The 14,909-nt window shown below is 41.5% G+C and overlaps 1 protein-coding gene across 1 annotated transcript in view; it reads right to left on the reverse strand.

The window, feature by feature from the left end:
* Positions 1–542: 542 nt before the first annotated feature.
* The window catches only part of LOC106577619 (protein transport protein Sec24D-like), a 29,181-nt gene continuing 14,814 nt past the window's right edge, over positions 543–14,909 (reverse strand). The window contains exons 12-23 of the mRNA XM_014155836.2: positions 11,755–11,946; positions 10,589–10,682; positions 9,607–9,723; positions 9,280–9,450; positions 8,731–8,827; positions 8,352–8,497; positions 7,412–7,550; positions 6,192–6,310; positions 5,581–5,760; positions 3,022–3,213; positions 2,765–2,854; positions 543–1,878 (exon numbers count right to left, since the gene is read on the reverse strand). Of these exons, the coding sequence (XP_014011311.1) occupies positions 1,738–1,878; positions 2,765–2,854; positions 3,022–3,213; positions 5,581–5,760; positions 6,192–6,310; positions 7,412–7,550; positions 8,352–8,497; positions 8,731–8,827; positions 9,280–9,450; positions 9,607–9,723; positions 10,589–10,682; positions 11,755–11,946 (1,678 nt within the window). The 3' untranslated portion in view covers positions 543–1,737. The remainder of the gene's footprint in view (positions 1,879–2,764; positions 2,855–3,021; positions 3,214–5,580; positions 5,761–6,191; positions 6,311–7,411; positions 7,551–8,351; positions 8,498–8,730; positions 8,828–9,279; positions 9,451–9,606; positions 9,724–10,588; positions 10,683–11,754; positions 11,947–14,909) is intronic.

The following is a 14,909-nucleotide window of genomic DNA, read 5'->3' on the forward strand; positions in this document are numbered from 1 at the left end:
ATAGTTTAGAGGTCTTCACTATTATTATACAACATAGAAAATAGTAAAAATAAAGAAAAACCCTTGAATGAGTAGGTGTCAACTTTTGACTGGTACTGTGTAGAGAGAGATCAACTATTTATGTTCCTCTTTCACACCCCAACAACCTGCCATTAGCTACATCTTGGAAACGGTTACCATCGATAGTGTAGGTTTCATTTGTGTAGGGGGCCTGGCAGTGAGATTTAAAAGACTTCAAGTAGTGAGCTCACTAGGCATTGAATGCGCTCACCAAATTACACAGTGATTCAATTAAAGGCTCCGAATGTTCACGGGCGCCTGTGTTCAGATATTTAATATGTGTGTGTGGTTATGTTGTGCTGAAATGTTCTTCGGTTGACGAAATGACAAAATACAGTTTATGATGAAGTATTCTATACCATACTACTTACTGTTGAATTACATTATTTTGTTACTAAACTTCTACATCAGACTAAACCAACTCAAGATTGTTAGTGAGAATCAGTGGAGTTAAGTTTAAAAAACAAAACAGAACTTCTCAATCTTGATATAGTCAGGAATTTAATCAAAAAGAGATTTTTTTAGATCAAAATGTACATGGCACACCACTCCAAGGCTCTTCCCTCAAAACACATCCACACTTCCGTCTTTCCAGTTAAAACAGTAACGCCCCTGTTTTCCAGCGCTGCACCACAATTGTTAGGTACACAAATTACCTGAGATGTTTTCAATCTATTTGGTTTGTATGCAATCTATATCACACTGGAATAGAATAATGGCCTCTAGTATTTACTACCATAAAAACTATTTAATTAAGGCAGACGGTTAACTGGCACAGGAACAGTTTCCCCCAAAACCTCCACGTCGCATACTAACACAACCATTGGTTTGCAGAGCACAATACTTGACAAAACATGACAATGAATAACGGCAATAACTTGATAAAAACAAAGTGGCATATAGTTCTATAACTGGAATGAATTAAGTGTGGAATGTTTAATTGCATCTTTATGGATAAATAGATTTGGGTTATTTCTCCCTTTTTTTCAGCAGTGAGTTGTCACTGGAATCAGCCTTGTATGAATTATCTTGCTAGCACATCCTCTCCATTCCTGAGGGGAATGGCAAAAATAATGCATCCAATCACAAATGGTGGAGTGAATCATTCATTTAATAGCCACGGCACCAGTGTTCAGTTATTACAACCAGATGTTTATTCCAGTCCATGTAGCTAAATTACCATTTGGTGCTGTGCCATTGTCAAGACTATTCCTTAATAATGATAAATTGTGACAAACCTAAAATTTTGGAAAGAATGCATGTGCTTAAATCGCACCAGAAAAACACAAAATAATTTACATTTGGTTTGGTCAATAGTGAAACGTAGAGTGAACATGGTCTGTTTCAAAATGTAGCCAACCTTGTGGTCCTGATGTTCTGAACCGCACAAAATTCATTTTACCATCATTGGCCCATTTACATAGAAATCAGTTAAATTGTTAATGTACATCAATTCAACAGACAAAGCAGTCAGACTGACTCGTACAATGCAGACTGGAGCACAGATCCTGGTACACTGACAAAGAACGAGCGGTAGTCCCGTAGGTTTGTGTGGATTAAAGGGGAGGGGAGGTAAAGGGGTGTTGGAAAGGCAGCTCTGGAGTCAGAGGTGGTGTGGTCCTCTGGTTGTTTTGGTCCTAGCCCAGCCCAGCTAGGTGATATCCACAGTGGGTGGTGTTAAGTGAGGACTTGTCTGATCTCGCGGTGGACATAGCACAGGAAGTCCATGTAGGAGGCGCCACCGTGGAGCCCCTTGTCCTCTACCAGGTGCTGGCGGAACATAATCTCAGACCGGTCCTTCTGCTTCACAATCATGAGCTATAGGGAGGGATAAAAATGGGGACATAGTCAGCTTCTGACTTTCACTCAAACTTGAGGAACAAAACTGTGCACTGGAGTACTACAGTCCTGCTGCTTGTTTTTCCCTGGCACTTAATTGATAAATTGTGAGAATAGACAGCAAAAAGATTTCACTACTCCTTACATTTGTTGACAATTGCTTACAGGCAAAACCAGGTAAGCTTGAGCAGCCTGTTGAATTTGACCTGTTATTGTGCCCAGGGCTTAAGACAGTTGTGGTCAATTTGGTTACATGTTTGTTTCCTAATTCAACAAATAGATATTCTGTAAACTGGTCATCTCTGTATACCGGTCGCAAGACGTACTGGTTTTTGCTTATTTATAAAACCCTCTTAGGCCTCATTCCCCCCCTATCTGAGATATCTACTGCAGCCCTCATCCTCTACATACAACACCTGTTCTGCCAGTCACATTCTGTTAAAGGTCCCCAAAGCACACACATCCCTGGGTCGCTCATCTTTTCAGTTTGATCTCAATCTCTTCATTCAAAGACTCAATCGTGGACACTCTTACTGACAGTTGTGGCTGCTTTGCGTGATGTATTGTTGTTTCTATTGTCTGTGCCCAACAATGTTTGTACCCTGTTTTGTGCTGCTGCCATATTGTCATCTTAAGTCTCTCTTTGTGTTGTCTCTTGTTGTGATGTTTGTTTTGTCCTTTATTTTTAATCCCAGCCTCCATCCCCGCAGGTCTTTTGGTAGGCCGTCATTGGAAATAAGAATTTGTTCTTAACCGACTTGCCTAGTTAAATAAATGTAAATACCATTCTTTCATTATATCAAAGTAGCTTAGACATCCAGGGGAAAGTATGCATAGTAACAGTAACCAACATTGAATACTGTACCTTCATGGAGCTGGGCCTCTGGTCAAGCAAGGAGTCAACGATGGAGCGCAGCTTCTTAGACTGGGGGTTATCCAGCTCTGGTAGGGACCTCTGGAAAGCACACACATGAATATTAGTGATATGCTTTGCTTTCTACACAGTCTAGAATTATCTTTTCAAATATCTCAACCATCTGAACTAATGGTATCTAACTAACTTCGGTGTTTCCAAACACCATCTTCTGTAGAGCTTCGGGTTAAGGAAGTTACTGTCCTCACCAGGTCAATGGGCACATGGGCGAGGGAGGGCACGTTGAAGACGCTCTGGATCAGCTCTGGGGGGCAGGCCTGGCCCAGCCACAGGAAGAGGGAGCACCCATTCTCCAGCAGGAACATGCCGGCATCTGTCAGGCGCTCTTCAGAGCAGCGCACCGGAGTTGGCACCACATCACTGGCAACGTCCATGTTGTGCTGGAAGAAAAGGAATCGATTAATACATGTACTTTATTGAAGGAATGAGGAGGCTTTACCGATAAAGATCGCCTGACAAGTTAAATCCATCTTTCATTTAGGTCCGAGTGAGCGGTAATCCAGTTTTCAGCATATTATTAGGAGGACCATTCCACCCCTAATTATGCAATATTACAGTGTTGCTTTAAAAACAATTGCAATGTTTGGTGACCGTGACACACAAATTAAAACAAAATTAATCACAATGAACCACTTCCCAGCAAACACTGCAATTGAAGTGAAGGAGAACAACTACCTTTGTCTGAGACATTTGATCACAATTATGAAGCATGTAATTATTCTGAGGGCAACTTATACATTTAACCTCAAACACACTTCTCAGAAGTCTTTCATGGACACCATTTACTGAGCTTTTCTTACCACAAAATGGCAGGTTTTAACCTGTTGGGTCTAGGGGGCAGCATTTGCACGTCTGGATAAAAAAAATGTACCCGATTTAATCTGGTTACTAATCCTACCCAGTAACTAGAATATGCATATACTTATTATATATGGATAGAAAACACTCTAAAGTTTCCAAAACTGTTTGAATGGTGTCTGTGAGTATAACAGAACTCATTTGGCAGGCAAAACCCTGAGACATTTTCTGACAGGAAGTGGATACCTGATGTGTTGTATTGACTTTAAAGCTATCCCATTGAAAAACACAGGGGTTTAGGAATATTTTGGCACTTCCTATTGCTTCCACTAGATGTCACCAGCCTTTACAAAGTGTTTTGAGTCTTCTGGAGGGAGATCTGACCGAACAAGAGCCATGGAACGGTGATGTCCCATTAGACACCTGGCGCGCTACTTCATGTTGGGTACCCTCGTTCCAATACGTTATAAAAGGCTATGCATTCGTCCACCTTGAATATTATTCATGTTCTGGTTAAAAAAGGCCCTAATGATTTATGCTATACAACGCTTTGACATGTTTGAACGAACGGAAATATATTTTTTCCCCTCGTTCATGACGAGAAGTCCGGCTGGCTTACATCATGTGCTAACGAGACGGAGATTTTTGGACATAAATGATGAGCTTTTTTGAACAAAACTACATTCGTTATGGACCTGTGATACCTGGAAGTGACATCTGATGAAGAGAATCAAAGGTAATGGATTATTTACATAGTATTTTCGATTTTAGATCTCCCCAACATGACGTCTAGTCTGTATCGCAACGCGTATTTTTCTGGGCACAGCGCTCAGATTATTGCAAAGTGTGATTTCCCAGTAAGGTTATTTTTAAATCTGGCAAGTTGATTGCGTTCAAAAGATGTAAATCTATAATTCTTTAAATGACAATATAATATTTTACCAATGTTTTCTAATTTTAATTATTTAATTTGTGACGCTGACTTGACTGCCGGTTATTGGAGGGAAACGATTTCCTCAACATCAATGCCATAGTAAAACGCTGTTTTTGTATATAAATATGAACTTGATAGAACTAAAAATGCATGCATTGTCTAACATAATGTCCTAGGAGTGTCATCTGATGGAGATTGTAAAAGGTTAGTGTATCATTTTAGCTGGTTTTATGGTTTTGGTGACCCTGTCTTTGACTTGACAAAACATTACACACAACTCTTGTAAATGTACTGTCCTAACATACTCTAAATTTATGCTTTCGCCGTAAAACCTTTTTGAAATCGTAAAACGTGGTTAGATTAAGGAGATGTTTATCTTTCAAATGGTGTAACATAGTTGTATTTTTGAAAAATTTGAATTTTGACATTTATTTGGATTCAAATTTGCCGCTCTTGAAATGCACCTGCTGTTGATGGAGTGCACCACAGGTGGCACGCTAGCGTCCCACCTAGCCCCAAGAGGTTAATAAAGTGCTGGGTAATTGTTTGTGTGCTGGCATGCAATACATAGCCTCCTACACTGCCATCATATTTATGGAATTAGTTGGCATATCAAATAAGAGGATGTCAATAGCAAATAACTAGTAAATGCATCAACTCAATTGTAGATGCTTATAGGAGACGCACACTGAAAGGCTGCCCTCTGCTGTTCATCTGTAAAACGGTTCTTTACCTCAGAATCCTTTGGCTAGCCTGGGATCCACACAGAATATCTTTATTGTATCACTTGTAGTCAGAACTCAGCACTGATATGAAGTGGGATTGGGAAAGAGTGATGTAAAACTACTAAGAGTAAGGTCCATTAGCCTCAACGAGAAAGGAAATCGCAGTTGGTAAAAAGGACGAGAGTGCCTAGTGTGTTGTCTCACCAGTGGGATGAGGCAGGAGAGAGTGCCTAGTGTGTTGTCTCACCAGTGGGATAAGGCAGGAGAGAGTGCCTAGTGTGTTGTCTCACCAGTGGGACGAGGCGTGGATAGAGCAGCAGCTGGGTATCCTCCACCCCCATGGCTGTGGTGCTGAGTCTCTGGTGAGCCCTGTCATCTGTAGAGAGCTCAGCGCTGCCCACCAGGGGACCAGTCTTCAACAGGCTGTTTAAGTAGACCGGGAACACCTTCATGGCATCAGGCAGGATCAGCTACACAGGGGGAGAAACGAGCTAGTGAGAACACCCCTAATACACACAGGACTCCCTGACGCCACAGTGATATCGTTTGTTTGCTATTCTTGAAAAGACCAAAGCAAGCATAAAACTGCAGTTGGAATCAAGCGTGCCAGAATCAGTCTTATCAGTTTACTTTTGTACTCTGCACCTGTACGTTTCTGGTTGTTAGTACACTTCTTTGAAACTAGATCCTTAATGTCCCTAGAGACCATGCTGTTCCATGTTCAGTTTCTAGCATTCACACACTGACCTATGAGTGAATCACACCACAATCTTACACACCTCACTCACAGTGCTGGATTAGTAGAAAGCTTTCACATATTACCCTACATACACAAAGACAATTTGTCACAAATTGAGAATAAAGTTTTCTATTCAAGTTAACTGTCTTGTATGCCACTGACCTGGCTGGCAGCGGAGGGACTGGCACAGTTTTTCCTGTAGCAGGCCAGCATGTGGGCCGCCTGGTTGACCAGGATCTCCCTCACCGTCTTCAGGGGCTGGTTCAGCATGGCACGGTATGCTGGGAGGGAGAGGGCATTTGAAGGTCAGTAACTGTGTTCCCACACCAAAGCTGTCTGAAGTGCTCTCATACAAGGGGTTTGCTTGTCACTAATACTTTATGGGAGGTATATGGGTTACTTCACCTCTTAGTTTTCTTAAGGTGATTTACATATACAAGGTAGCTAAAGTGAAGCATGAAGTGTTTTGAAAATTACAGATAATCATGAATAATGATGAGTGAAAAGTTATGCACAAAGATCATACCCACAAGACATGCTAACCTCTCACCATGACCAATAATAAGAGAGGTTAGCATTTTTTTGGGGGGGTATGATATTTATGCCCGTTACTTTCTCATCATTATTCACGATTCATTCATGTTTATTTACAATGTGAATGCTACCATGATTAATGTAGAAGTGTTAAGAACCCTATTCTATTATTGTTTACAATAAAATGACAATACATTTACTATTCATTTCTATTGGGCACTAAATCATCTGAAACACAACCCAAACAAACTACAAACTAGTTGGATGCATTTGCAGTCACACGCTTGATGTCATCATTGCGTACTAGGAATATTGGACCAAATTCTAAACTTTTGGCTACTTTAATACACATTAGTGACTTGTCCAAATACTTTTGGTCCCCTTAAATGGGGGACCCATGTACAAAAAGTGCTGTAATTTCAAATCCAAAGTGCTGGAGTACAGAGCCAAAACTACAACAAAAATTGGCACTGTCCAAATACTTTGAGCTCACTGTACATATAGGGTATGAGTATGCTGTATATAATGCAGGTTTACACATCGGCCGGCTATGTTCTACTACTAAATGGTATTTAACTGATATTATTTATCAGTGAATCTCATTCAATATGCCAAGATGGGAGGGAGCATATATATTCAAACAGGAAACATAAATGGACATTCCAAGTGGACAAGCTCAGGAGACATCTCTTCTGCAATCAAACCTTTTGGTAACTTCTATGAGGCAAACATACATAATGCCTTTAAAGTGGATTTATAATGTCTTATGATACACATAGGATATTTCCCTCATTTGGACCATACTGACACAGGCCTAAAGACAGTAATACCCTGCTGTGTGTAGTCACCTGACTTGGCGAAGAAGTTGATGAGGGCGTCCGTCTCACAGCTCTTGTAGAGCTCAGACAGCTGGGCGCTGCAGTTCAGACTGAGGTTGTGGATCCGCAGACGCCGCTGGCCGCTGATGGTCGTGTACAGCAATGCACACTGGGAAACAGAACACACACAGAAGCCATTAGTGGGTCTAAAGACTGTCAGGGTTTTAATCGAACATATCAGAGTGGGATGTTTAAGGCTTTGTGGAACACATTGTGAAAAGGATATATTGGCAGTGTTGGAAAAAGTACTCTTGTACAAGTACATACGTGTGTAAAAGTTAAGATGCCTTAATATAAAATGACTCAAGTAAAAGTCACCCAGTAAAATACTTAATGTGTCTAAAAGTATTTGGTTTTAAAATGTACTTGAGTACTTTTTCCACCACTGTACCTAATTGTCATACTTGAGTAAAAGTAAAAGTTAAACATCAAATTCCTTTTACTAAGCATACCAGACAGCCTGATTATTATTAATTGTATTTACGGATAGCCAGGGGCACACGCCAACACAATTTATGAATGCAGTATTTGTGTTTAGTGAGTCCGCCAGATATTATATGGATAGGTGCATGAATTGGACCATATTGCTGTGCTGCCTGAGCATTCGAAATGTAACATGTCCTTTTTGGTGTAGGAAAATGTATGGGAGTAAAAAGTACATATTTTCTTTCGGAATGTAGTGGAGTTAAAGTTGTCAAATTAAATAGTAACGTACAGATAACCTCAAAACGACTTAAGTGGTACTTCAACAACTTTACACCACTGGTTATTAAATAGGATGCATATTTTTTATTTTAGTTGCAGTCAAATACCCACTTTGCAGTGAGCCTAAATATATATTAGTGGTAACCCCTCTAAAATCAGATTCAGTGTTCGTTTTGAGTTTTTGAGTGGTGTGCGAGACACACACCTGCATGAGAGCGCCCGTCTCCTCGCTAAGTGTGTCGTCGTGTTTGAACTCCACCGTCACAGCCTTGTCACAGTCCACGGCAGCCATCTCCACGTCTGTGGTGTTGTTCATGTGGATGGCACCAAAGAAGTCTGTAGCCCTGAAGCCTGGAAGGAGAGACAAGGGAAACATATTAGTAAGTCTCTTGGCGTGGCACTACAGTCCAGCAGTATTAAAACCAATTTTACCTCAAATTTGAATCAATTAATAATATATTATCTGGTGGCATTGTAAAACTGTTGGAAAAAAACAAAAAAATCCTACAATTTTGGGGTTTCTGAGTACATACAAGGGCAATGAAATGAGCTCATACACTTAATACATTAGATGGCTGAATTACCTGTGCTGGTGCGGACTCTCATGATGGCATCAAACCCGATGGCCTTCTCCACATCCTTCCTCAGGTCACTCAGGAAATGCTGTCCATCCCTCTCCACCTGAAATACACAGGTAGTGCTACAGTCAACCACAAGGTGACAGAGTTTCCCCAATTTACCCTCCATGGACTATTGTACCAGGGCCAAGATCTGAATGCGATTTAGGCTCTAATGCATTGAAGGTAATTTGATACATCACGTGTCTTCAATAACAGAACTGATGCACTCAAATGGCAGTTTGGACAAAATCCAATTTTCTGTGGCAGACTAGGAGCACTCTGTGGAAACTATCCCGTTTTACCATGCCATGTTTGGTGGTGGTGCCTGACTCGGACCTAGGCTCCAGAGGCTGTGACTATGTTGCTCCCTCCCTCCTTACAATGACATTATCATATGATTTCTTTACTGGTTTATTTTACTTTATGGACTGTGCACTGCAACTCAGCTCTTAGCTGCCAATGTACACCCAGTAACAAAATATTTATATGTTTTGTTGTGTAATGTGTACGTACCTGGAAGTTGCTGTACTTGAAGACGGAGCCTCCTGTCTGTGTGGCAACGTCTCCCATGGTGGCGATGTCCACGTACTGGCTGGGGAAGAGGAAGAGGTCCACGCTGCAGCCCTGAGACACACAGTCCTTGGACAGCTGCTCATAGACAGCCTTCTGGGGCTGGAACAGAGTCTAGGACACCGCAGGGGACCCAAACAAGACACACACACGTTAGAAAGCAGGCTATGGATATCTCACACACTAAAAAAAAATGTGATAGCCGATGATATGGTGCACTTAGTCTGCGTTTTCAATACAAATTTAAAAAGACTGCCAATTTTGCGTCACCTTTTCTTTCTCTGTGTTTATCAACTTCTTGTCGTCCCTGTTCTTCAGTTTCCCAGGGGCCTCGGCGGTGGGGATGGAGGAGTGGAAGATGAACAGCTTGCCGCTGCATTCTGCTGCCTGGAGAGGACAAAAATAATTATCACACTAGAGAGAGACGAGAGAGATAACAGAAATGTGCTAATATAAGAAGGTGTGCACATGCATGCATTTCGTTGTGGGACTGTTTCAATGAAGGAGACAACATTGATTTGACCTGGACGGGTCTCTGTGTGTTCATTTTCAGTGAGGGATTCTATGGTTGGAGTTTAGGTCAACAGATTGCTAAGGCAATAGAGTCAACGGTCTTACCGACCCAAATTAGTTGCTGACTCACCATTATGCTCAAGTACTAGCATTTTCTGCAAGTCTGTCTGTTCGCATGTCAAATCTATTTCACTTCTACCACACATTCAATCAAACTGAAGGCAAGTCGTTGGGAAATATTCAGTTGGAGCTGATTAAATAAACAGTTCTATTAGGAAGCGAAAAGGAAAGTTGCAGAGTCATTGGGTTGGAGAAACTTAACTGCACAATGCCAATTGCGGAAGCGCAGTATAACAGTCTGTCGACAAAAGAAAACAATCCCTTTTTTGGGGGGAGGGAGAGTTGGCGGTAAGGAGGCTGTAACTGCAAAAAGTTCAGTTGGCCTCTACAGCTGTGATTTGTTTGGACTATTCTACTTCCTTTAGTTTTAAGCTTGGTCGATAAGCATTTAGTAGGATTACACAACGCACTGTATCAACTTATTATGTGCTTCTGTTGTCTTTTAATCTGTTGACTTTTCATTTCAATGTGCCAGTGTTTTTGTATCTGTCCTAATGTAAATAAAAAATTCAAATGAAATCAGCACTTTAGAGTCCATCACCGCCTGGACAAAGTAACAGTTGACTTGCCATCTCCCCTTCCCTCATGTGTGAGTGGGAGTTGACATCCAGCCTCTCACCTTCAGTGCCTCTACCCCAGCCTGGATGACGGGGGCAAAGACCGTCTCGCTCTCATTGGTGTCGGCAAACATGTCAGGGATCTGGTCCAGGAGACTGGACAGGGGTTAAGAGAAAAGGACAATGTCACAATCATTCACCTCTGGTACAATGTTTTCAATATTTGGTAGATAATCGTGTTAAATAACTTTGTTTCATTGCCTCCTTTATGACAGCTAATCTGAACGGATAGTTAACTGGATGGACATTGACCGTAGCACTTTCACCCGTCTGTGGTTTCCAAGGGATAAGGAAAGGAAGTCATTTTAGATTACTGGGACAGCCAGTGGTTGGATCCAAAGGCAATGTCCTTACAATTCCACAGATCATTGGGGGACTATGATGCACATATACAGTTCAGAAGTCCATTTCACAGGTCATACAGTAGACAAAAACCCTTTCTAGCAGCAAGGCAGCAACTCAATTCTTCCAAAGTCATATTTGGATCTAAACCAAGGCCTCAACTCACATTTGTTAAATTATATCGGGAGTAAGAGATTTTGCCAAAGTCCCTGTTTGAGATGGACTATCGCCATGTACTCTGTACGCCTGCATAGACATACCAACATATCAAGTGGTAATAAATCATTTTGGTGCTGTGCCATACACAACTGCAGAGATAAGACTATTTTTCCATATAAATCCACATGGGTCTTTTTAATATAAAATCCTTCCAGGGACCACTTAACCTCCTAAGAATTCTCTGGACGCAACTGTTTAAATTAAAAAACAAATCATTTTTTGGTTATCAATGTTTTACTTAAGAGAAGGAGCCGGAGAGATAAAGACAAAGTATACGTTTAGCAAAAAGAAAACGACCACTACTAACACACTGCGCTCCAAAAGTGAGATTCATCCAGACAAGATTTTCACCCTTGTGTTTATCAGGTTGTCTGACTTTGGAGCATAGATTGCAGTGTGCAGAGATCATCTTGTTATTTTCTTTAACAAAGAGCTTCCATTGGGCTACATAAGCTAAAGAGTGGCAATGCCTTCTTCAAGAGGTTCAGTTTCCTCACATTACCTATGGCCATTCATACACACTAACATATCTAAATATTAGAAAATATACCATCAAGGATCACTACTCAAATCAACTCTCATGTAAGATATGTGCCCTTTCTCTTACTTGTTGATGACTGCGCGCGACTCCTGGAAGTTGACAAGGAAGCCGTCGAGCAGCGGGACGAACATCTCTGCCGTGTCGGATACTACCATCATCTGGGGCTGGGCCAGGGCACTCTTCACATTGTAGAAATGTAGGATCTTGTTGTAGGTGACGAAGCCCACCTTCACCATCGAGCTCTCAGCACCATCCTCTCTGTGGGGGAGGAAGAGAGGAAAAGTGGGGGATGAGTGTGTGTGTGTGTCTCAATGGAGAGAGAGAAAGAGAGAGAGGGATGGGAGAAAAAAAAGAGAGTAACCTGACGTGAGTCATGAATTATAGTCATGTCATTGATCATATTTGTCTAAAACAGATTTGGGACCAGGTGACGAGGAGAGAGTATGTCAGAATAGGGAGAAAAAAAAATGTACTAAACATGCTGGTCCTTTGAGGGCACTATGTTACAGCGCATATGAACAACTTAGTTGTGGTAGTCGTTTATCCACTTCGACATAATGGCCAATAAACAGCAAATAAGTCCCCTATTCTGAAATGTTACTTTAACATGATTTTTCAAAAGACAGTGTTCCTGATATGAACGGATCACAAATCAATGTGGATACACACTGTATGCACGCAGCGGTAGCTACCAGACATGGGTTCAAACACTATTTGAGATCACTTTAAAATACTACAGCTGATTGAACGTTCATGGCGTAATGGAAACAATAGAATAGTCCCAAAAAGTGTAAACTCCGCACATCTGGCACTCCAGGCAGGCTAAAGCAAACGCTCAACGCATTTGAAAAATTTCAAATAGTATTTTAACCCAGATATGTTAGCGTCAGCTAAATATGCATACAGTACTACAACATAGAAAACAGCCAAGTCAAAGTTGACCTATGAAATTGCTCCTGTCCTTTTGGTCCATGTTTTGATTATGGATGCTTCAAGAGGTCATGTTAAATTAGAGAGCTAATGGCTTTCCCACAACTCTCCATGGACCACTCAGAGATCCCTACATCAAAGCTGAGGCCCTATTTCATGCTTGGTTTGAGGACCTTTGTATATTTATTTGCTCTACCAAAACAACTTCCCGCCCGATACATTACAGTGAATTTTTAGGGTAGGCAACTGATGCGCTAAAAACATTCCTGGGGGCAGAATTGCTTTTTTAGGGCAAACAAAAACAAAACAAAATGTCTTATTCCCGGGGATGGGCACCTCTTGCAGCAGCCACCACTCAGCAAATTAAAAGGGCCATTACCCAGGCACGCTTAACAAACTTACAAACATCCACAGAAAAGTGGAATAACAGAATATGGGATTGTTTATTAGCAGAGGAGAGTGGGAAGAAGAGAACAAGTGTGTTGGAGAGTTACACTTCAGAAGGTCCTGACTATGCTTTTTCTCTAAGAGGGGTAGTGGGGTATTGAGGCTTAGAGAGGCTGGAGGGGCTAAGGAGAGAGAGGCGTAGGGATGTTTTTCTTCAGGGCAAAGTGCTGATTGGTGAAGGAAACAAGGGGCCTCGTATGCTTTCAATTAAGCACACACTTTCTCGCACATTAAACTACACCAACAATTTCCTTCTCTTTCTCACACACACACCTCTCCAACCTCAACAGAAGTTCAATTACATTAATAAGAAACTGTCAAGGAAATATATGACTGGTTTCCTCCCTTTACAGATCTCGCTTTAATTTTCATGGACTGGAGAGAATTCAACGCAGTCGAGATAAAAAAAAATATTTAGAAAAAAAATCTACTTTATACACCTCTGTTTTGACGAGGCTAGAGGGAAAGTAGCTGCAGTAGCACAGAAAGAGAACCTGACCAAGTGTGACATAGACCAGATCACTTGGAATTGGCCTGTGGGACTAGTAGGTCTGCTGAACTGTGGCCTGTATCTAAAATCATTCCCATCTGACAAGGGGCAATTGGGGTTTGTCTCCCTTTCTTTCTGAGCACTGCAAGAGCAATACAGAACATGTACCTCAACTCAATGTAAAGTCCCATAGAGCGGACTTCTAACTACATCATTCATAAGAACTGATAGGAGAAGTAGTCCGGCAATGCAGGCTTGTTATTGCTTGTTTTCAGTACCAGTGATGAAATATTAAGATGACAGAGAAATACCACAGGATTTAGTCTACACCTGTTTTTGCTTTCACCAAGCCCCGTTTCCGCACTAGCAAGCTAGAGGCAAAAATGTGGCTGTTTTAAAGGCAAAAATGTGGCTATTTCGGCAGCATCGCTGATCCGTATAAGTGTTGCATGTCCAACATGTTTTCCATCAGTTTAAATGCAGCAAAGAGAAAAGCTTCAAAACAGAACAGGGAAGAAAAGTCTGATTTAAAAACAGAGGGCTTATTTAGAGAGCACTACCTAACTGTTTCAGTGGTGATGTAAGGGTTCTGTACAAATATGTCCATAAGGCTGCAGGCTAGGGACGAGAGACAGTTTCCAAATAAGTTATTTTAGGAAAGTCCAGGTGAAGTATATCATTGTTTTCTCAGTGGTAAATCAAAACCTTTTTTCCTCACCGGCGACCCACATAAAACAGCCAAAATCAGACCCATCTGTGCAGCTGACTTCTTGTGTTTTGGACGGGATTCAAGGTTGGAATCTGCACAGTAACATTTTCCGTTTTAGCCCGCCCTCCTCCTTTCCCTAGAATCTCCCCCCTCCCTCCCTCCCACCAACCCACACCCAGCAACCTTCAGGCAACAATTTTCAACCGATGAGATACTTGAATACTTGGCTTAATGCTCTTTTCTTTGCCTTGGACATGTGGGACCTCCTTATTTGGCAGTGTATCACAGCCCACCACCCAAATAACAAACCACCCAGCTACACATTATGGGTGATGGGGGTATGGAAAACCAAAACTACCATAAATCTAATGTAATTTCTCTCTGCCTCGAGACACCAGTTAGCATGGTATCCAATTACTCATTAGACCTTGGAGGGCATGGCATTGTATGAAGGATTCTGATTTTGGCCACTGCTTACGTAACCCTACTGTGACCTCCAAGGCTATGTAGTGGGTCTCAAAGACCTCTATCACTCCAAGTTGGCAGATCTTATATAAAAGACCTTGGAGATAGGCTGTAGGCACAGAGATGCTGGGACAGTTTCTAGAAAGTGCTTAAATGCAGGCAGTTCAAGGTTCCATTCCT

Source organism: Salmo salar, chromosome ssa18, assembly GCF_905237065.1.
Source record: "Salmo salar chromosome ssa18, Ssal_v3.1, whole genome shotgun sequence".
Lineage (NCBI taxonomy): Eukaryota > Metazoa > Chordata > Actinopteri > Salmoniformes > Salmonidae > Salmo > Salmo salar.